This window comes from Leptodactylus fuscus, chromosome 2 (assembly GCF_031893055.1).
Source record: "Leptodactylus fuscus isolate aLepFus1 chromosome 2, aLepFus1.hap2, whole genome shotgun sequence".
NCBI lineage: Eukaryota > Metazoa > Chordata > Amphibia > Anura > Leptodactylidae > Leptodactylus > Leptodactylus fuscus.
Genome location: NC_134266.1, coordinates 273,875,264 through 273,899,364, shown reverse-complemented (window position 1 = coordinate 273,899,364; position 24,101 = coordinate 273,875,264). Strand labels below are relative to the sequence as shown.

Sequence of the window (24,101 nt, the reverse complement as noted above, 5' to 3'; positions counted from 1 at the left end):
GTACATAGGAGGTAGTATTATAGTAGTTATATTTCTTGTACATAGTAGTATTATAGTAGTTATATTCCTGTACATAGGAGGTAGTATTATAGTAGTTATATTCTTGTACATAGGGAGGTAGTATTATAGTAGTTATATTCTTGTACATAGGTAGTATTATAGTAGTTATATTCCTTGTACATAGGAGTAGTATTATAGTAGTTATATTCTTGTACATAGGAGCAGTATTATAGTAGTTATATTCTTGTACATAGGAGTAGTATTATAGTAGTTATAGTCTTGTACATAGGAGTAGTATTATAGTAGTTATATTCCTTGTACATAGGAGGTAGTATTATAGTAGTTATATTCTTGTACATAGGAGGTAGTATTATAGTAGTTATATTCTTGTACATAGGTAGTATTATAGTAGTTATATTCTTGTACATAGGAGGTAGTATTATAGTAGTTATATTCTTGTACATAGGAGGTAGTATTATAGTAGTTATATTCTTGTACATAGTAGTATTATAGTAGTTATATTCTTGTACATAGTAGTATTATAGTAGTTATATTCTTGTACATAGGAGGTAGTATTATAGTAGTTATATTCTTGTACATAGTAGTATTATAGTAGTTATATTCTTGTACATAGGAGGTAGTATTATAGTAGTTATATTCTTGTACATAGGAGTAGTATTATAGTAGTTATATTCTTGTACTTAGGAGTAGTATTATAGTAGTTATATTCTTGTACATAGGAGTAGTATTATAGTAGTTATATTCTTGTACATAGGAGTAGTATTATAGTAGTTATATTCTTGTACATAGGAGTAGTATTATAGTAGTTATATTCTTGTACATAGGAGGTAGTATTATAGTAGTTATATTCTTGTACATAGGAGTAGTATTATAGTAGTTATATTCTTGTACATAGGAGTAGTATTATAGTAGTTATATTCTTGTACATAGGAGGTAGTATTATAGTAGTTATATTCTTGTACATAGGAGTAGTATTATAGTAGTTATATTCTTGTACATAGGAGGTAGTATTATAGTAGTTATATTCTTGTACATAGGAGCAGTATTATAGTAGTTATATTCTTGTACATAGGAGGCAGTATTATAGTAGTTATATTCTTGTACATAGGAGCAGTATTATAGTAGTTATATTCTTGTACATAGGAGCAGTATTATAGTAGTTATATTCTTGTACATAGGAGCAGTATTATAGTAGTTATATTCTTGTACATAGGAGTAGTATTATAGTAGTTATATTCTTGTACATAGGAGGTAGTATTATAGTAGTTATATTCTTGTACATAGGAGGTAGTATTATAGTAGTTATATTCTTGTACATAGGAGTAGTATTATAGTAGTTATATTCTTGTACATAGGAGTAGTATTATAGTAGTTATATTCTTGTACATAGGAGTAGTATTATAGTAGTTATATTCTTGTACATAGGAGGTAGTATTATAGTAGTTATATTCTTGTACATAGGAGTAGTATTATAGTAGTTATATTCTTGTACATAGGAGTAGTATTATAGTAGTTATATTCTTGTACATAGGAGTAGTATTATAGTAGTTATATTCTTGTACATAGGAGGTAGTATTATAGTAGTTATATTCTTGTACATAGGAGTAGTATTATAGTAGTTATATTCTTGTACATAGGAGTAGTATTATAGTAGTTATATTCTTGTACATAGGAGTAGTATTATAGTAGTTATATTCTTGTACATAGGAGGTAGTATTATAGTAGTTATATTCTTGTACATAGGAGTAGTATTATAGTAGTTATATTCTTGTACATAGGAGCAGTATTATAGTAGTTATATTCTTGTACATAGGAGGCAGTATTATAGTAGTTATATTCTTGTACATAGGAGTAGTATTATAGTAGTTATATTCTTGTACATAGGAGTAGTATTATAGTAGTTATATTCTTGTACATAGGAGTAGTATTATAGTAGTTATATTCTTGTACATAGAAGTAGTATTATAGTAGTTATATTCTTGTACATAGGAGTAGTATTATAGTAGTTATATTCTTGTACATAGGAGGTAGTATTATAGTAGTTATATTCTTGTACATAGGAGTAGTATTATAGTAGTTATATTCTTGTACATAGGAGTAGTATTATAGTAGTTATATTCTTGTACATAGGAGTAGTATTATAGTAGTTATATTCTTGTACATAGGAGGTAGTATTATAGTAGTTATATTCTTGTACATAGGAGTAGTATTATAGTAGTTATATTCTTGTACATAGGAGTAGTATTATAGTAGTTATATTCTTGTACATAGGAGTAGTATTATAGTAGTTATATTCTTGTACATAGGAGGTAGTATTATAGTAGTTATATTCTTGTACATAGGAGTAGTATTATAGTAGTTATATTCTTGTACATAGGAGCAGTATTATAGTAGTTATATTCTTGTACATAGGAGGCAGTATTATAGTAGTTATATTCTTGTACATAGGAGTAGTATTATAGTAGTTATACTCTTGTACATAGGAGTAGTATTATAGTAATTATATTCTTGTACATAGGGGCAGTATTATAGTAGTTATATTCTTGTACATAGGAGTAGTATTATAGTAGTTATATTCTTGTACATAGGAGTAGTATTATAGTAGTTATATTCTTGTACATAGGAGCAGTATTATAGTAGTTATATTCTTGTACATAGGAGTAGTATTATAGTAGTTATATTCTTGTACATAGAAGTAGTATTATAGTAGTTATATTCTTGTACATAGGAGTAGTATTATAGTAGTTATATTCTTGTACATAGGAGTAGTATTATAGTAGTTATATTCTTGTACATAGAAGTAGTATTATAGTAGTTATATTCTTGTACATAGGAGCAGTATTATAGTAGTTATATTCTTGTACATAGGAGTAGTATTATAGTAGTTATATTCTTGTACATAGAAGTAGTATTATAGTAGTTATATTCTTGTACATAGGAGTAGTATTATAGTAGTTATATTCTTGTACATAGGAGCAGTATTATAGTAGTTATATTCTTGTACATAGGGGGTAGTATTATAGTAGTTATATTCTTGTACATAGTAGTATTATAGTAGTTATATTCCTGTACATAGGAGTAGTATTATAGTAGTTATATTCTTGTACATAGGAGCAGTATTATAGTAGTTATATTCTTGTGCATAGGAGGTAGTATTATAGTAGTTATATTCTTGTACATAGTAGTATTATAGTAGTTATATTCCTGTACATAGGAGGTAGTATTATAGTAGTTATATTCTTGTACATAGGGGGTAGTATTATAGTAGTTATATTCTTGTACATAGTAGTATTATAGTAGTTATATTCTTGTACATAGTAGTATTATAGTAGTTATATTCTTGTACATAGGGGGTAGTATTATAGTAGTTATATTCTTGTACATAGTAGTATTATAGTAGTTATATTCTTGTACATAGGAGGTAGTATTATAGTAGTTATATTCTTGTACTTAGGAGTAGTATTATAGTAGTTATATTCTTGTACATAGGAGCAGTATTATAGTAGTTATATTCTTGTACATAGGAGTAGTATTATAGTAGATATATTCTTGTACATAGGAGCAGTATTATAGTAGTTATATTCTTGTACATAGGAGTAGTATTGTAGTAGTTATATTCTTGTACATAGGAGTAGTATTATAGTAGATATATTCTTGTACATAAGGGGCAGTATTATAGTAGTTATATTCTTGTACATAGGAGTAGTATTATAGTAGTTATATTCTTGTACATAGGAGGTAGTATTATAGTAGTTATATTCTTGTACATAGGAGTAGTATTATAGTAGTTATATTCTTGTACATAGGAGCAGTATTATAGTAGTTATATTCTTGTACATAGGAGGCAGTATTATAGTAGTTATATTCTTGTACATAGGAGCAGTATTATAGTAGTTATATTCTTGTACATAGGAGCAGTATTATAGTAGTTATATTCTTGTACATAGGAGCAGTATTATAGTAGTTATATTCTTGTACATAGGAGTAGTATTATAGTAGTTATATTCTTGTACATAGGAGGTAGTATTATAGTAGTTATATTCTTGTACATAGGAGTAGTATTATAGTAGTTATATTCTTGTACATAGGAGCAGTATTATAGTAGTTATATTCTTGTACATAGGAGGCAGTATTATAGTAGTTATATTCTTGTACATAGGAGTAGTATTATAGTAGTTATACTCTTGTACATAGGAGTAGTATTATAGTAATTATATTCTTGTACATAGGGGCAGTATTATAGTAGTTATATTCTTGTACATAGGAGTAGTATTATAGTAGTTATATTCTTGTACATAGGAGGTAGTATTATAGTAGTTATAGTCTTGTACATAGGAGTAGTATTATAGTAGTTATATTCTTGTACATAGGAGTAGTATTATAGTAGTTATATTCTTGTACATAGAAGTAGTATTATTGTAGTTATATTCTTGTACATAGGGGCAGTATTATAGTAATTATATTCTTGTACATAGGGGCAGTATTATAGTAGTTATATTCTTGTACATAGGAGTAGTATTATAGTAGTTATATTCTTGTACATAGGAGTAGTATTATAGTAGTTATATTCTTGTACATAGAAGTAGTATTATTGTAGTTATATTCTCGTACATAGGAGTAGTATTATAGTAGTTATATTCTTGTACATAGGAGCAGTATTATAGTAGTTATATTCTTGTACATAGGAGTAGTATTATAGTAGTTATATTCTTGTACATAGGAGGTAGTATTATAGTAGTTATATTTTTGTACATAGTAGTATTATAGTAGTTATATTCCTGTACATAGGAGGTAGTATTATAGTAGTTATATTCTTGTACATAGGGGGTAGTATTATAGTAGTTATATTCTTGTACATAGTAGTATTATAGTAGTTATATTCTTGTACATAGTAGTATTATAGTAGTTATATTCTTGTACATAGGGGGTAGTATTATAGTAGTTATATTCTTGTACATAGTAGTATTATAGTAGTTATATTCTTGTACATAGGAGGTAGTATTATAGTAGTTATATTCTTGTACTTAGGAGTAGTATTATAGTAGTTATATTCTTGTACTTAGGAGTAGTATTATAGTAGTTATATTCTTGTACATAGGAGCAGTATTATAGTAGTTATATTCTTGTACATAGGAGTAGTATTATAGTAGTTATATTCTTGTACATAGGAGTAGTATTATAGTAGTTATATTCTTGTACATAGGAGGTAGTATTATAGTAGTTATATTCTTGTACATAGGAGTAGTATTATAGTAGTTATATTCTTGTACATAGGAGTAGTATTATAGTAGTTATATTCTTGTACATAGGAGGTAGTATTATAGTAGTTATATTCTTGTACATAGGAGTAGTATTATAGTAGTTATATTCTTGTACATAGGAGGAGTATTATAGTAGTTATATTCTTGTACATAGGAGCAGTATTATAGTAGTTATATTCTTGTACATAGGAGGCAGTATTATAGTAGTTATATTCTTGTACATAGGAGCAGTATTATAGTAGTTATATTCTTGTACATAGGAGCAGTATTATAGTAGTTATATTCTTGTACATAGGAGCAGTATTATAGTAGTTATATTCTTGTACATAGGAGTAGTATTATAGTAGTTATATTCTTGTACATAGGAGGTAGTATTATAGTAGTTATATTCTTGTACATAGGAGGTAGTATTATAGTAGTTATATTCTTGTACATAGGAGTAGTATTATAGTAGTTATATTCTTGTACATAGGAGTAGTATTATAGTAGTTATATTCTTGTACATAGGAGTAGTATTATAGTAGTTATATTCTTGTACATAGGAGGTAGTATTATAGTAGTTATATTCTTGTACATAGGAGTAGTATTATAGTAGTTATATTCTTGTACATAGGAGTAGTATTATAGTAGTTATATTCTTGTACATAGGAGTAGTATTATAGTAGTTATATTCTTGTACATAGGAGTAGTATTATAGTAGTTATATTCTTGTACATAGGAGGTAGTATTATAGTAGTTATATTCTTGTACATAGGAGTAGTATTATAGTAGTTATATTCTTGTACATAGGAGCAGTATTATAGTAGTTATATTCTTGTACATAGGAGGCAGTATTATAGTAGTTATATTCTTGTACATAGGAGTAGTATTATAGTAGTTATACTCTTGTACATAGGAGTAGTATTATAGTAATTATATTCTTGTACATAGGGGCAGTATTATAGTAGTTATATTCTTGTACATAGGAGTAGTATTATAGTAGTTATATTCTTGTACATAGGAGTAGTATTATAGTAGTTATATTCTTGTACATAGGAGCAGTATTATAGTAGTTATATTCTTGTACATAGGAGTAGTATTATAGTAGTTATATTCTTGTACATAGAAGTAGTATTATAGTAGTTATATTCTTGTACATAGGAGTAGTATTATAGTAGTTATATTCTTGTACATAGGAGTAGTATTATAGTAGTTATATTCTTGTACATAGAAGTAGTATTATAGTAGTTATATTCTTGTACATAGGAGTAGTATTATAGTAGTTATATTCTTGTACATAGGAGTAGTATTATAGTAGTTATATTCTTGTACATAGAAGTAGTATTATAGTAGTTATATTCTTGTACATAGGAGTAGTATTATAGTAGTTATATTCTTGTACATAGGAGCAGTATTATAGTAGTTATATTCTTGTACATAGGGGGTAGTATTATAGTAGTTATATTCTTGTACATAGTAGTATTATAGTAGTTATATTCCTGTACATAGGAGTAGTATTATAGTAGTTATATTCTTGTACATAGGAGCAGTATTATAGTAGTTATATTCTTGTGCATAGGAGGTAGTATTATAGTAGTTATATTCTTGTACATAGTAGTATTATAGTAGTTATATTCCTGTACATAGGAGGTAGTATTATAGTAGTTATATTCTTGTACATAGGGGGTAGTATTATAGTAGTTATATTCTTGTACATAGTAGTATTATAGTAGTTATATTCTTGTACATAGTAGTATTATAGTAGTTATATTCTTGTACATAGGGGGTAGTATTATAGTAGTTATATTCTTGTACATAGTAGTATTATAGTAGTTATATTCTTGTACATAGGAGGTAGTATTATAGTAGTTATATTCTTGTACTTAGGAGTAGTATTATAGTAGTTATATTCTTGTACATAGGAGCAGTATTATAGTAGTTATATTCTTGTACATAGGAGTAGTATTATAGTAGATATATTCTTGTACATAGGAGCAGTATTATAGTAGTTATATTCTTGTACATAGGAGTAGTATTGTAGTAGTTATATTCTTGTACATAGGAGTAGTATTATAGTAGATATATTCTTGTACATAAGGGGCAGTATTATAGTAGTTATATTCTTGTACATAGGAGTAGTATTATAGTAGTTATATTCTTGTACATAGGAGGTAGTATTATAGTAGTTATATTCTTGTACATAGGAGTAGTATTATAGTAGTTATATTCTTGTACATAGGAGCAGTATTATAGTAGTTATATTCTTGTACATAGGAGGCAGTATTATAGTAGTTATATTCTTGTACATAGGAGCAGTATTATAGTAGTTATATTCTTGTACATAGGAGCAGTATTATAGTAGTTATATTCTTGTACATAGGAGCAGTATTATAGTAGTTATATTCTTGTACATAGGAGTAGTATTATAGTAGTTATATTCTTGTACATAGGAGGTAGTATTATAGTAGTTATATTCTTGTACATAGGAGTAGTATTATAGTAGTTATATTCTTGTACATAGGAGCAGTATTATAGTAGTTATATTCTTGTACATAGGAGGCAGTATTATAGTAGTTATATTCTTGTACATAGGAGTAGTATTATAGTAGTTATACTCTTGTACATAGGAGTAGTATTATAGTAATTATATTCTTGTACATAGGGGCAGTATTATAGTAGTTATATTCTTGTACATAGGAGTAGTATTATAGTAGTTATATTCTTGTACATAGGAGGTAGTATTATAGTAGTTATAGTCTTGTACATAGGAGTAGTATTATAGTAGTTATATTCTTGTACATAGGAGTAGTATTATAGTAGTTATATTCTTGTACATAGAAGTAGTATTATTGTAGTTATATTCTTGTACATAGGGGCAGTATTATAGTAATTATATTCTTGTACATAGGGGCAGTATTATAGTAGTTATATTCTTGTACATAGGGGTAGTATTATAGTAGTTATATTCTTGTACATAGGAGTAGTATTATAGTAGTTATATTCTTGTACATAGAAGTAGTATTATTGTAGTTATATTCTTGTACATAGGAGTAGTATTATAGTAGTTATATTCTTGTACATAGGAGCAGTATTATAGTAGTTATATTCTTGTACATAGGAGTAGTATTATAGTAGTTATATTCTTGTACATAGGAGGTAGTATTATAGTAGTTATATTTTTGTACATAGTAGTATTATAGTAGTTATATTCCTGTACATAGGAGGTAGTATTATAGTAGTTATATTCTTGTACATAGGGGGTAGTATTATAGTAGTTATATTCTTGTACATAGTAGTATTATAGTAGTTATATTCCTGTACATAGGAGTAGTATTATAGTAGTTATATTCTTGTACATAGGAGCAGTATTATAGTAGTTATATTCTTGTACATAGGAGTAGTATTATAGTAGTTATAGTCTTGTACATAGGAGTAGTATTATAGTAGTTATATTCCTGTACATAGGAGGTAGTATTATAGTAGTTATATTCTTGTACATAGGAGGTAGTATTATAGTAGTTATATTCTTGTACATAGTAGTATTATAGTAGTTATATTCCTGTACATAGGAGGTAGTATTATAGTAGTTATATTCTTGTACATAGGGGGTAGTATTAAAGTAGTTATATTCTTGTACATAGTAGTATTATAGTAGTTATATTCTTGTACATAGTAGTATTATAGTAGTTATATTCTTGTACATAGTAGTATTATAGTAGTTATATTTCTGTACATAGGAGTAGTATTATAGTAGTTATATTCTTGTACTTAGGAGTAGTATTATAGTAGTTATATTCTTGTACTTAGGAGTAGTATTATAGTAGTTATATTCTTGTACATAGGAGCAGTATTATAGTAGTTATATTCTTGTACATAGGAGTAGTATTATAGTAGTTATATTCTTGTACATAGGAGTAGTATTATAGTAGTTATATTCTTGTACATAGGAGGTAGTATTATAGTAGTTATATTCTTGTACATAGGAGTAGTATTATAGTAGTTATATTCTTGTACATAGGAGTAGTATTATAGTAGTTATATTCTTGTACATAGGAGCAGTATTATAGTAGTTATATTCTTGTACATAGGAGCAGTATTATAGTAGTTATATTCTTGTACATAGGAGTAGTATTATAGTAGTTATATTCTTGTACATAGGAGTAGTATTATAGTAGTTATATTCTTGTACATAGGAGGTAGTATTATAGTAGTTATATTCTTGTACATAGGAGTAGTATTATAGTAGTTATATTCTTGTACATAGGAGTAGTATTATAGTAGTTATATTCTTGTACATAGGAGGTAGTATTATAGTAGTTATATTCTTGTACATAGGAGTAGTATTATAGTAGTTATATTCTTGTACATAGGAGGAGTATTATATTAGTTATATTCTTGTACATAGGAGCAGTATTATAGTAGTTATATTCTTGTACATAGGAGGCAGTATTATAGTAGTTATATTCTTGTACATAGGAGCAGTATTATAGTAGTTATATTCTTGTACATAGGAGTAGTATTATAGTAGTTATATTCTTGTACATAGGAGGAGTATTATATTAGTTATATTCTTGTACATAGGAGCAGTATTATAGTAGTTATATTCTTGTACATAGGAGGCAGTATTATAGTAGTTATATTCTTGTACATAGGAGCAGTATTATAGTAGTTATATTCTTGTACATAGGAGTAGTATTATAGTAGTTATATTCTTGTACATAGGAGTAGTATTATAGTAGTTATATTCTTGTACATAGGAGTAGTATTGTAGTAGTTATATTCTTGTACATAGGAGTAGTATTATAGTAGATATATTCTTGTACATAAGGGGCAGTATTATAGTAGTTATATTCTTGTACATAGGAGCAGTATTATAGTAGTTATATTCTTGTACATAGGAGTAGTATTATAGTAGATATATTCTTGTACATAAGGGGCAGTATTATAGTAGTTATATTCTTGTACATAGGAGTAGTATTGTAGTAGTTATATTCTTGTACATAGGAGGTAGTATTATAGTAGTTATATTCTTGTACATAAGGAGCAGTATTATAGTAGTTATATTCTTGTACATAGGAGTAGTATTATGGTAGTTATATTCTTGTACATAGGAGCAGTATTATAGGAGTTATGTCTATAGGCAGCACTGGAAAGGTGACCGAATCGTATATTTTTCTAATTTAACCAATATCGTATTGTCAGAGACACAAGGAATAAAAAATACCTTACACTTTTCTCATGCACTCTCGGGAAGCTGGTATAAGGAGCCAGAAATTTACTGGAGACATTCTCGGCGGGGCAGGAGATGAGGAGGCTCCTCTGTAGAATAGAAGGTGAGGATTGGTTTGGTATTGTTACTTCAGCGCTGCTCACGTTACATTATCTGATAGAATTTTATACCTTTGTGACTTCAAGAACAGAGAATTCCTCTGAGGATGTAATTTCTGGGATCCCGTCTGCAGAGATTCCTTCGCACTTCAGGGTCCCGTAGACTGTCGGCTTCCCTGTAAGATACAGGTAGGTAGGACAGCAATCACACGGACGCCACTTCCACTACATCTCTGTGCTGAATTTCCTTATGTCTGCTACATTCAGTCACGTTACATGTGTTGTTATATTTTATCAGTTCCTAGGAAAGCTGGATGACAAGTAAACTTTCGCTTCTACTGATTTAAGCTACAAGTTGTCACCCATCATTCTGTTATGCGCCTTCCCCTCTTGTCATCCAACTTTCCAACACCCTTGAACGGCATATTGTCTAGTAATGTAGCCTGTAGAATAAACCTTGTACATAGGAGTCGTATTTCTTGTCACTCAGCTTTGCCAGGAGCAGATTGATACATCTATACACATACGAAGCGATTTCTATTTTGTATGTGTCCTAGTGCTATGTTCAGATTGCTGCTGCAATTTTTGTCATTCGAAATCTCTCCTTACAGATCTATGTGTTTATGGCGCTGTTCACACTGGTGTAGTTGTTTCTACTTTAAGGCTAAGGCCCCAGTGGGTGGAAACGCAGCGTTTTTGGGCATTGCAGAAAAAACGTCGCGTTTTACAGTACCAGCATAGTGAAGGTGGTTTTGTCTACTCCTAGCCCCACAATGCAGAAAAAAAACGTTGCGGAAACGCAGAGTTTTTCCCTCCATAGATTTCTATGGAGAGTGTGAAAACCGCAGCAAAAACGCGTTGCGGAAAAGCATCAAAATCCGCAGACAAAAACTCACTGTTTTGCTTGGTCGAGGCTAAGGCCCCACGGGCCGGAACGCCGCGCTAAAGCGCTGCAGGAACAACCACGGCGTGAAAGTTTTTCCTCTGCAGACTTTCTGTTACGATTATATCTATGGGAAAGCCGCCTGTGTTTCCGTAGATATAATGGACATGTTGCGATTTTCAAAACCGCGACGGTAGCGATTTTTTTCCACAAAGTGGGCATGGGATTCGCATGAATCCAATTCACTTTGCAAACACTGTAAAACGCCACTCGTTTCCGCCATGGCCAAATCGCGGCATTTAAATAGCAGAGGACCATAATCCCTTAGGATTTTCAACATCGCCTTTCAATTACCTTTATTGCACATGAGAAACTCGAGCAAAAACGCGATGAAAAACTCAACAAAAAAACTCATATGAATTTTCACAGCACAAACTGAAAAACGCATGTACAGCGTTTTCTCTGCATTTTTTTTACGCTGCGTTTTTTTGCTGCGTTTCCGCCCAGTGTTATGCTGGATCCATCAGGTTTCTGTCTTCTGCAGGTGTGAACAGTGCATTCCTATAACTCGGGATTGGCCCGTCCATTCACTTCCATGGCCAGTATGTAATACTACATTCCTCCTGTAGGGGCCACTGCAGAGCACAGGACCGCCAGGACGCAACGTCTCACCTGGGATCTTACACGAGACCCACGCCTCGCCTTCTGCCTTCCTGAGAAACAAACAGAAAAACCTCCATTATAGCAGAATATAAAGCTGCACATTGTAACAGACCCTCAGCTGTGAGAAGGATCAGGGTGTGAGATAGAATTCCTTATTCTGCAATGTGTGAATGAGATTAAACAAAATCTGAGACTCTTTGCAGGTATTGTATAACACTAGGTGTCCGGAGCATGGGGGCTGAGCCGCAAATCTGAGAACTAGTCCTTACATCATCAATGCTATATCGTAGGGGGTCTATCACACGGCCCACCGACAAGCTGTATGAGGCAGTGACAACCCTCAGGTGATGTCACATCCATCCGTCACCTGTTTGCAGCTCTGCCCCATTTAAAGGGATCCTGTCAAACACTTTTTTTTCTAACATGTTGGAATAGCCTTAAGAAAGACTATTCATCTCCTACCTTTAGATGTCTTCTCCGCGCCGCCGTTGGCCTAAAATCCCGTTATTTCTTGGTATATAAATGAGTTCTTTCACAGCACTGGGGGCGGGACCCAGCACTCAAACAGCACTGGGGGCGTCCCCAATGCTGCCAGAACACTCTCCAGCGCCGCCCTCCATCTTCTTCTTCATCGCATCTTCTTCCGGCGGCGGCTTGTAACTTCTAAGCCTCGGGCAAGCTGACGGCACATGCTCGCGGCCACGAGAAAATGGCCGCTTCCAATACTATGAAAGCGGCCATTTTTCTTGTGGCCACGAGCATGCGCAGTCCGCTTACCCTAGGCCCAAGGCTTAGAAGTTACAAGCCACAACTGGAAGAAGAAGATGGAGGCGGCGCTGGAGAGTTCTCTGGCAGCATTGGGGACGCCCCCAGTGCTGTTTGAGTGCTGAGGCCCGCCCCCAGTGCTGTGAAAGAACTCATTTACATACCGAGAAAAAACGGGATTTTAGGCGAACGGCGGCGCAGAGAAGAAAACGAAAGGTAGGAGATAAATAGGCTTTTTTAAGGCTATTCCGACGTAGTAGTTAGAAAAAAAAGGGTATGAATGATAGGATCCCTTTAACTGAATGGTGCTGAACTGCAATACCAAGCACAACCACTATACAACGTATGGCGCTAGTCTGACGGGTCCCATGTGTCAGGACTCCACCACCCCCACTGATCCAATAGTGATATCCTGTGCTCAGGATGGTGCACGCGCCTGGCCAGACATGTCTGCGGATCCCCCGCTGCAGACCCCGGTATCCCTAGATTGTATCCCTTTAAAATAACGTCCAGGGAATACACAGGAGCCATAACAACCGCCATAAGACGTACAGGTATATACCACCATCATACATCCTACTAAAGTCTGTGGTGATGTAATTTCATATTTCAGCCATCTGGCTATGGTGGCGCCAGCGATGACTAGACCCGTCACCATACATGTAATATAATGTATAACAACATTCGCCATTTAAAGGGATGCAAGCTATAAACCCAATATCCTGCAAACACGATCTAGGACATCAATACACAACTTTAGGCGCCCAGTTATTGTGACACTACAACTCCCAGCATACCTGACAGCTGAATGTCCTAGAGCACACTGGGCATTGTAGTGTCACAACAGCTTCGCCTCCATACTAGGACACAATGCTCATAGTAATGGCCGTCTATTCCTCCCCAGCCCACCTCAAGCACTGAGCCCAGTCACTCTGAATATAAATCCTGGCGGACATGTTTGTGCAGGCAAGACGCAACCGGAAGTGAGCCTGGAGAAAGCAAACAGGCTGGGGAGGAAGTAGAAGCCTCTCGACGCTAGAGGCCGCTGCGCTGGCGCATGAAGTGTCTCTCGTCAGCGGGACGGCTACTGCACGCATTGTAACGACGTTTGGGCTACGATAAAATGGCGTCGGCCGCTGCTGGAGACAGGAAGAGTAAGGACAGAATGGTGATAGGGCAGGAGTGACCCGAGAGGACACCGAGACAGTAGTGAACTAGGTAAGAGCTCGGTTTATGCTTATTGCAGATTGTGAAGAACTACAAGTCCCAGGAGAATACCTGTAAATGTAGAGATTTCCTAACACTTCGCAGATACAGTTTGTTACAATGTATCAAGTCTAGAATGCAAACTGATAACATCTTACCTGCACTGATACATTGTAACAAATTAACAGGATTGTCCAGTCCCTTACCACACATAACATAGAAGCAGCATCCACCAATCACAGCGGCGACTAGTTAACTAGTTAACCCTTCAGGTGCCTTGGTCAATTATAACCAGCAGAGCGGGGTCACCGCCATATAGGACTGGTACCAAGGCAGCGCAGGAGCGCCACAAACTGTAGTGGTGAGTGTAGGTACTGCCGCGCTGCCCCATTACATATTGGATAGAATGGATACAATTGTAACAACCCCTCAGCTGTGAGAAGTATTAGGCCATGATGGGTCTGGTAAAGCAGGCTGACAACCAGTACGGCCACCAAACTTTCCTAGAGTCGCCACTGACAAATCACTTTAGGCCTTGATGGACAAATTTGCTATTCAGGAGCCTGGGAAAGCTATACATCCTTAATTCATTCCAGTATTGTTTTGCAGTGAACATGTCCGCCCCGACGCCTCGCCCCCACGACCGTACTCGCAAGGAAGAGGAGGAGGATGATCCGGTGGATCGGATGATTGCACAGACCGGCTGTACAGCGTTTCACTATGCGGTGCAGGAGTGTATGGCGGAGCATCAGGACTGGAGACGCTGCCAGGACCAAGTGCAGGACTTCAGGAACTGTATGCAGGACTATCAGAGGAGGAGGATGGAGGAGCTGAAGAAGAAGAGACACATTGCTGAAACCGCTTCTTAGCCTATAGGGGGCATACCCCACACTTGACTCCGCCTCTTACTGTGTCATATGACTGCGCTGTAGCTGCGGGAATCAGATCCAATGTCTGGACAATTCTTGTGGTCACATGACTACAGGATACTAGTCACTGCTAGCCACCGCAACTTTATGAAGTTTCTTGTAAATAAAAATCCAATTTGGTTAACCCCTTCAGTACCGGCCCAATCTGTGCTCCAGGACCAGACACATTTTCGGTTTATTTGGTATGTGCGGTTTTGAGGGCTGTAACATTTTTCTCATATGTCTCATTCAACTAATTTCTGCATCTTTTTTCGGGGGACACATAGGGCTTTATTTATATGATGTTTTTATTTTCCAATGTGTTTTCCTTTTTTCTATATCCGGGAAAATATAAACAAATTAGGAGGAAAATTATGTCTGATTTTCACTTTTTTTAATTTTTTTTCATTTAATAACACAAAGTGCCACTGAAAAACTTTATAAAATAGTTTTTCCTCTCCGTTATGGTAATTTTTATTTTGTATGGTGTTGTCGGGGAGGGGCTATAACCTTTAATAACGGCGTTTTATTGGCGTATTATTTTACTTATTTTTCAATTATTTAATTTTTTTTAAATTTGTTCATATTTTTTTTTCACATGGTGTCCCCATAAGGTTATAAGAGACCTTTGGGGACATCTGATCCCTTTTTTCTTTGTTAGAGAGGCTGATTTCTCCTATAACTGGGGCTGGTACATTTAGCCTCCTGCACGTTGTATACACAGTATACAGAGCCGATCTGGGTCCTGTAGGACCCAGCAGCTGTTGCAAGACACTGATCCTGGCGGATCACGTGACCTCCGGGTCAGAGGGCGGCCGCATCATGGCGGCGCCCATAGCTGTGTATACAGCACTCATTGAGATTTGTATACACAGCGATCGAGAAGGCAGGGAAGGGAATAAACCTGCTCTCTGAGAGCTCCAGCTGAAGTTACAGCCACCTCCCAATATCAGCAGCTGCACAATCTCTTACCGATACATCTCTTACCGGCGGCCGCAAAATAGCGCCGCGTATACGGTACCGGCTCTCATTGAAAACAATGGAAGCATATACGGCCCGCAAAAGCTCCCGCGGCATCTACGTTCCACATTACGAACCAAAATAATTTGTGTGAACCCGGCCTTATACTGCAGGATTAGGAATGCACCATCTCTGAAATATTTGATGGCCGTGCACATGATGATGAGCGCTTTCACACTATCTGGAATTTGTGGGATGAGTTCTGGGCCTCCCAGCCTTCGTGATTACCCAATCCACTGGAACATCACGCCATCCCTTTGTTGTTTCTTAACCCCCCCCCCCCAACCCTGCAAAATCACGGCCGCAAAATAACGCGGCGTATATGATCCAGGCTCCCATTGAAATCAATGGCAGCGTATACGGCGCTCAAACTCTCACACGCAGTATACGTGCCACATCACGCGGCATGTTACTCCGTGTAATGGACCCAAATACTGCCTCCTATGTACAAGAATATAACTACTATAATACTGCTCCTATGTCCAAGAATATAACTACTATAATACTACTCCTACGTACAAGAATATAACTACTATAATACTACTCCTACGTACAAGAATATAACTACTATAATACTGCTCCTATGTACAAGAATATAACTACTATAATACTGCTCCTATGTACAAGAATATAACTACTATAATACTACTCCTATGTACAAGAATATAACTACTATAATACTACTCCTACGTACAAGAATATAACTACTATAATACTGCCTCCTATATACAAGAATATAACTACTATAATACTACACCTATGTACAAGAATATAACTACTATAATACTACTCCTATGTACAAGAATATAACTACTATAATACTACTCCTATGTACAAGAATATAACTACTATAATACTGCCTCCTATATACAAGAATATAACTACTATAATACTGCTCCTATGTACAAGAATATAACTACTATAATACTGCTCCTATGTACAAGAATATAACTACTATAATACTACTCCTATGTACAAGAATATAACTACTATAATACTGCTCCTATGTCCAAGAATATAACTACTATAATACTACTCCTATGTACAAGAATATAACTACTATAATACTGCCTCCTATATACAAGAATATAACTACTATAATACTGCTCCTATGTACTAGAATATAACTACTATAATACTACTCCTATGTACAAGAATATAACTACTATAATACTACTCCTATGTCCAAGAATATAACTACTATAATACTGCTCCTATGTCCAAGAATATAACTACTATAATACTACTCCTACGTACAAGAATATAACTACTATAATACTACTCCTACGTACAAGAATATAACTACTATAATACTACCTCCTATGTACAAGAATATAACTACTATAATACTGCTCCTATGTACAAGAATATAACTACTATAATACTACTCCTACGTACAAGAATATAACTACTATAATACTACTCCTACGTACAAGAATATAACTACTATAATACTGCCTCCTATATACAAGAATATAACTACTATAATACTGCTCCTATGTACAAGAATATAACTACTATAATACTACTCCTATGTACAAGAATATAACTACTATAATACTACTCCTATGTACAAGAATATAACTACTATAATACTGCCTCCTATATACAAGAATATAACTACTATAATACTGCTCCTATGTACAAGAATATAACTACTATAATACTACTCCTATGTACAAGAATATAACTACTATAATACTACTCCTATGTACAAGAATATAACTACTATAATACTACTCCTATGTACAAGAATATAACTACTATAATACTGCCTCCTATATACAAGAATATAACTACTATAATACTGCTCCTATGTACAAGAATATAACTACTATAATACTACTCCTATGTACAAGAATATAACTACTATAATACTACCTCCTATGTACAAGAATATAACTACTATAATACTGCCTCCTATATACAAGAATATAACTACTATAATACTGCTCCTATATACAAGAATATAACTACTATAATACTACCTCCTATGTACAAGAATATAACTACTATAATACTACTCCTATATACAAGAATATAACTACTATAATACTACTCCTATGTACAAGAATATAACTACTATAATACTACTCCTATGTACAGGAATATAACTACTGTAATACTACTACTATGTACAAGAATATAACTACTATAATACTACCTCCTATGTACAAGAATATAACTACTATAATACTACTACTATGTACAAGAATGTAACTACTATAATACTACTCCTATGTACAAGAATGTAACTACTATAATACTTCTCCTATGTACAAGAATGTAACTACTATAATACTACTCCTATGTACAAGAATATAACTACTATAATACTACCTCCTATGTACAAGAATATAACTACTATAATACTACCTCCTATGTACAAGAATATAACTACTATAATACTACCTCCTATGTACAAGAATATAACTACTATAATACTACTCCTATGTACAAGAATATAACTACTATAATACTACCTCCTATGTACAAGAATATAACTACTATAATACTACTCCTATGTACAAGAATATAACTACTATAATACTACCTCCTAGCTGTGAGGACGTGTTTTTGTAGCTCTCCTGAGGCTCCTGATGTCTGGAGATAGCCCAGGGCGGGGCCACCCTGGGTGGGGAAGTTCCCCTGCCAAGGCCCAGGCTCCAAGGCCTTCTCTGGGAAGCAATTCCCAGACAACTAAAAAAATGGATGGAAATCCTAAAGTCCCCAGTAATGGGAATCGTGTCCAGTGTGTCAGCAGTCCTAGTGCAGCAAGCCAAGATGGGAAGAAAGTTGTAAAGGAAGAAGTAACGGAAGCAAGCAGTAGTACGGTGCAACAACCAAGCAAAATGGTTGAATGTAAGGAGCAAACTTTGCAGCCTGTGCAGACTCCATTGCAGGTTGCAGGTGTCCAGTCCACCCCACCCTCCTGCAGACAGAGGAGAACATCCCTGGAGAAGCAGACCATGCAGGAGAACATGCAGCAGTCTGTATTGGTACGGTCTGAGCGGACAAGATCTGGAAGCGGTAACTACAAAAATGTAGTGAAGGCAGTGGAGGAGATCAAAGGGAGACCAGCGGGGAAGCTTCAAGGTACCAGCAGTACAGTCACTGGAAATAAACTGGGACATAGTCCCCAGTCTGGACATTGTGGGCCCATGGCAGTGACAACAGCCGTAGCATGTCAGAAATCACAGGCTACACCAACCAGAAGCCATACTGGGGGTAACCAACCTGCAAAGCTTTCCAACAATGCACAGACTGTCACAGCTACTGAGCGAGCACCAGAACTGCGCCTGGCAGACGAGATCCCAGCACTGGTCAAGCGACTGGAGACATTGAAGGCCAGTAAAATATATCTGCAGAGACAGATTGAATGTGCGTATAATCTAAAAAAGTCTGCATGCCCTGAGAAACTGGTGTTACTGGACAGGAAGCTGAGCGCACTGGCGAAAGAGCTCGCCGAGAACGTACGGGAGACCGAGACTGTACTGGAGCAAATGGGACCGGTGGGAGAATCATACAGAAACCAGCAGCGGTTCCAGGAATACCAGAAGTCACCATCACCTTGTGCTAAAGCTGGGTCTGAACCCTCTCAAGGTGGCAGCCAGCAGTCCCATGTAAAACCAGTTCTGCAGCCAGCAAGTTTCCCTTTTAAGGAAGGGAATTTGTACGGGAAAGCGACCAGTGTTCAGCAACAGCAAAAACCTGCAGCAGTTCTCAGCAAGGCACCACAAGTCCCAGCAACCAGCACTTTGCAACCAGGTCATGGACCCCTGCCTAATGGTAATGAAGTAGCAGCTGTGCAGACACCACAAGTCCCAGGAGACAAGTCATTGCAGCAGGACTATGGACTCTTACCTGAAGGTACTGGGGGAGTAACATATTTGGGGTTACAGGTTGTGGACTCTGTTGTGCAGGACTCTGCTGCCGCTGACTGTAGTGGTAATATGGACTCTGCTATGCAGGACTCTGCTGCCGCTGACTATAATACTAATATGGACTCTGCTGTGCAGGACTCTGCTGCCGCTGATTGTCTGACTAATGTGCCTGATATTATGGATATTCCTGTATGTGATAACGGCCCAGCAGGGGAAGGTGTTTCTGGGGGGGATCCTTCACTATCTATGGCGTCAGACCCCTCTGCAGTCCAGTCTCTGGAGTCTGGTGATATTGCAGACATAGAGGTTGATGGTGGGGCGGACACAGGACAGTCCAGTGTGCAGGACTTTCCCCCTCTGGATACTCGCACAGTAGCAGAACCACATGGTACAGGTGCTCAGCAGCCCACACAGCGCCCACAAACACGCCAAGATGGCGGATCCGGCCGTACCTCCTCAGGGAATGCCTGGAGCCGCGGTGCTCCATCTTTTGCATCAAACTCCAGTTATACAGGCCAGGCTTTCAGGAGGAGGAATGTAGTCAGGTTTAGGCACGGAGGTGCCAAGGAGGATCTGCCGGATAGGAGGTTTGTGGTCCGAGAGCTCCTATGTACCCAGATGGGCTTTGTGCCGACTGATATCCTGGCCGTCATAAACCTTCCTGACCGCCAGGGGTATGATGTTAGTTTTAAGCTGATGTCTGATCTGGACCGGTTCTGGGCCAATCTCACCAGGTTGAGAGATACGGAAGGTTGGGATAAGTTCAGTTTCATCCCCATCTCTAGGCCAGATACAGCCTCTGTCACAATTGTATTTTGGAATGAAGCCGTTCCCCCTCAGGATATTGTCATCTGGCTCAGGAGGCATTGTGACCTCATGTCCGATCTTAGTAAGAACAGGGATGAAGACGGGGTCTGGACCGGTGGGTGGAGGGTCCTGGTGAAGTTGCGTCAGCAGAACAACATAACCCAACATCTGCCCAATTCGTTCTTTATAGGCCGAGAAAAAGGGATCTGCTTCTATGCGGGTCAGCCTCGCCGGTGCTTCAAGTGTGGGAAGGCCGGCCATGTGGCCAGTGTATGCTCCATGGTAAAGTGTAGCCTATGTAATGAAATGGGCCACGTGAGTGCCACATGCCAAAGCATTAGGTGTAACCTGTGCGGTCGGATCGGTCACCCCCACAGAGATTGTCCTGATGCCTGGCATAACATCTGTAAGGATAGCCCTGATGAAGACTTGCTGGCAGCGGCTGATGACATACAGGAGGAGGAGGAGGCGCTATTGTCAGGGTCAGTAGTCACGGAGGCGGAGCCTCAACCACATACAGGTGATACCACCCAAGACCAGGCCGAGTCAGGTCCCATTGAGACGACCATGGAGGTTGTCGAGCAGGTTGTACAACCCTCAGTGGTCGTCTCTTCTCCTGCCCGATCATCCAACAATAATAAAAGGAGGAAGAAGGATAAAGCCAGCCGTAAGCCTGAGGGTGAGTGGACCACGGTAGAAAAGCCTACAAAGATGAGAGTAAGTAGTGCAGGCGAGGTCACTGCAACGGGGAATAGATTTAGTGTCCTATCAGAGTCAGACGGAGAAGCAGAACTAGACAGAGAACTCTCACGGATGATGGCGGAGTATGAGGAGGAGCCAGAGGGCGATCCTCCCAATAAGAGGAGACCCCACCGAGATGAGGGGCAGTCCGAATCAGACATGGAAACAGCTGGTCACCTGGACACCTCTGACTCTGATCTATGACAATGGGGCCCATCTCTCTGTTTCTCATATTCCTAGTTGTTCTGATGGCAGGTTTCTATCTTAAAGTTATCTCTAGTAATGTGAATAGCATCCGAGCAAGGAGGACAAGACACGCAGTGTATGAACATCTGAGATATCTTGATGCCGATGTCTATTTCTTACAAGAAACCCGTTTAAATACTTTAGGACTAATACGAGAAGCAGAGAGAGAATGGAAATCTGGCCCGTCCTTCTGGTCTCTGGCTGTGGAACCTTATGCCGGGGTTTCTATACTGTTTAACACCCCTGATGTCACCATACACAGATTCACTGAGGTTCTGATGGGGAGGTGCCTGGTTTTAGAAGTTACCATCCGAGGCAGAAGGCTCCGACTCATTAATATCTATGGTCCACCGCAGTCGGTGATTGAAAGGGCACGTCTGTTTGATGAAGTCAAGCAGTACTTGTTTACATCTGTTCCGGTAGTCATGGCAGGGGACTTCAATGCCACCATGTCATCCAGTGACAGACCTACTGGTCGGCCTCTCACCAGGGACTGCAAGGTCTTAAGCAGAATTATTTCACAGGCTGGTCTGTCTGATGTGTTTACTGAGGGTGGTAGGAAACCAAAATTCACTTACTCCTGCGCTGGTAGATGCAGTCGGATAGACTTAGCTCTGGTCAGTCCCGCTGAGCATGTTAGTGAGAAAAGTGAAAAGACAGTCCCTTATTCTGACCATCTGGCTTTGTATTTTTGCTTGGGCTCCACAAAACGCCCTGATATTGGGAGAGGCCTATGGAAGCTCAATTCCAGCCTCTTGGACGATGACTGTGTCCGGAGTTGTGTCCACTCTCTATTTCAGAACCAGCTTGAGAGAGTGGTGTTTTATGATAACATGGCAGACTGGTGGGAGGATGTCAAGGAGGAGATCAGATCCCTCTTAAGGAGACTGTCAGTTAAGAAGGGGAAGAGTAAATATAGCCAGTATCTCAGGCTGCGGAAAGAATTAGAGTCACTCTATTCGGCGGGCGGGGATAACCAACAGAAGATTGACCGGCTGAAATCTGAGATCAGTCAGTATCAGTACCGCAGGTATACATCCCTGGTTCTTGAACGGGATTATGGGTCCTTAGGGGCTCCGGATCCTTTTGAGAATTGCAGGGAGCGGGTGGCAAATAAATCGGTCACAGGTCTCACTGACTCCCAGGGTGTGTTACAGGAGTCTCGGGAGGGTATCCTGGGGGTGGTGAGAACTTACTATGCTGACTTGTTTCAGAAGAAGGTTTTGGATAGAGAGAAGGTGGCTCAATTCTTGGAGGCAACTCCAGGTCCTGATACTAATGATTTGGACTTTTCTCCTTTGACAGCAGAGTTAACAGTGGAGGAGGTGAAAGAGGCCATAGATAAGTTACATCTAAAGAAGGCACCAGGTCCAGATGGGATTACAGCTGAGTTCTATAAGAAATTCCGAGACCTCTTGGCACCAATTCTCGTGGATGTATACAAAACTAGTCTAGAAAACCACCTGATGCCTCCATCCATGAGAGTGTCCTCCCTGATCCTGCTGTCTAAAGGTAAAGAGCCTAGTGACATCAAGAACTGGAGGCCGATTGCCCTCTTGAATGTCGATAGGAAGATTCTTGCAAAAATTCTGTTCTCTAGATTAGTTTGTTTGTCCCCGGCACTGTTGGCAGGCTCACAGTTTGGCACAGTTAAAGGGCGGAACATCTCTGGAGCAGTTATCTCGATAAGGGAGATGTTTGAGAGATGTAAAGCTCTGAGGTGTGGGAGATATGTTGTGAGTCTTGACCAGGCTAAGGCCTTTGACAGAGTAGACCATGAGTATCTATGGGCGACTTTGACAAAGTACGGTATTCCGGGACAATTTGTGGATTGGCTGAGAACTTTGTACCGTGAGGCGGAGAGCTTTCCTCTGATTAATGGTTGGCAGGGTGATGCTTTCAGGGTTGAGGCAGGGGTGAGACAAGGTTGCCCACTGAGTCCATTACTGTATGTGTTTGCCATAGACCCGTTTCTTAGGTCACTGCAGGAGTGTGATTTTCAGGGGGCGCCGGTCCCCCACTGCTTGCCCCTGAGAGTTGTTGCCTACGCGGATGATGTGACTGTGGTGATATCTGAGCCTCGTGAGGTGGAGATGTTGTCTGCAGCCATCAGAAGTTACTCAGAGGCCTCCGGGTCTCTTGTCAACCTTGAGAAGAGTCAAGCTCTCTGGACGGGTCATACTGGTCCTACATTTGATCTGCCGCAGTTTGCCCAGGCCTCCTCCTATATTAAGATCCTTGGGGTGAAATTCGGGAGGGATGATAATTGCAGACTAAATTGGGAAGAAAAGTTGGAATCCGGAAATGCAAAGGTTCAGCGATGGAAGAACTGGAGGCTGACCTATAGAGAAAGGGTTAAAATGTTGAAGACTTACCTGGTCCCTGTCTT

At 37.3% G+C, this 24,101-nt stretch overlaps 2 protein-coding genes across 3 annotated transcripts in view; one reads left to right on the top strand and one right to left on the bottom strand.

The window, feature by feature from the left end:
* PAAF1 (proteasomal ATPase associated factor 1) overlaps positions 1-13,868 on the bottom strand; it is a 35,190-nt gene extending 21,322 nt beyond the window's left edge. The window contains exons 1-4 of the mRNA XM_075266294.1: positions 13,810-13,868; positions 12,145-12,185; positions 10,662-10,765; positions 10,491-10,580 (exon numbers count right to left, since the gene is read on the bottom strand). Of these exons, the coding sequence (XP_075122395.1) occupies positions 10,491-10,580; positions 10,662-10,765; positions 12,145-12,185; positions 13,810-13,856 (282 nt within the window). The 5' untranslated portion in view covers positions 13,857-13,868. The remainder of the gene's footprint in view (positions 1-10,490; positions 10,581-10,661; positions 10,766-12,144; positions 12,186-13,809) is intronic.
* Positions 13,869-14,032: 164 nt separating this feature from the next.
* COA4 (cytochrome c oxidase assembly factor 4 homolog) lies at positions 14,033-15,147 on the top strand. 2 transcript variants are annotated; one of them, XM_075266317.1, is made up of 2 exons: positions 14,033-14,118; positions 14,716-15,147. In XM_075266317.1, the coding sequence occupies exon 2, from the start codon at positions 14,721-14,723 to the stop codon at positions 14,973-14,975; it is 255 nt and encodes an 84-aa protein (XP_075122418.1). In that variant the 5' UTR covers positions 14,033-14,118; positions 14,716-14,720; the 3' UTR covers positions 14,976-15,147. The 2 variants fall into 2 exon arrangements, with proteins under 2 accessions (XP_075122418.1, XP_075122419.1); XM_075266318.1 differs by having other exon boundaries at positions 14,067-14,118; positions 14,703-15,147.
* The last annotated feature ends 8,954 nt before the right edge of the window (positions 15,148-24,101 follow it).

Excerpts from the sequence above, each read along its gene's own strand:
- COA4 (XM_075266317.1), top strand. The coding sequence starts at position 14,721 with ATGTCCGCCCCGACGCCTCGCCCCCACGACCGTACTCGCAAGGAAGAG.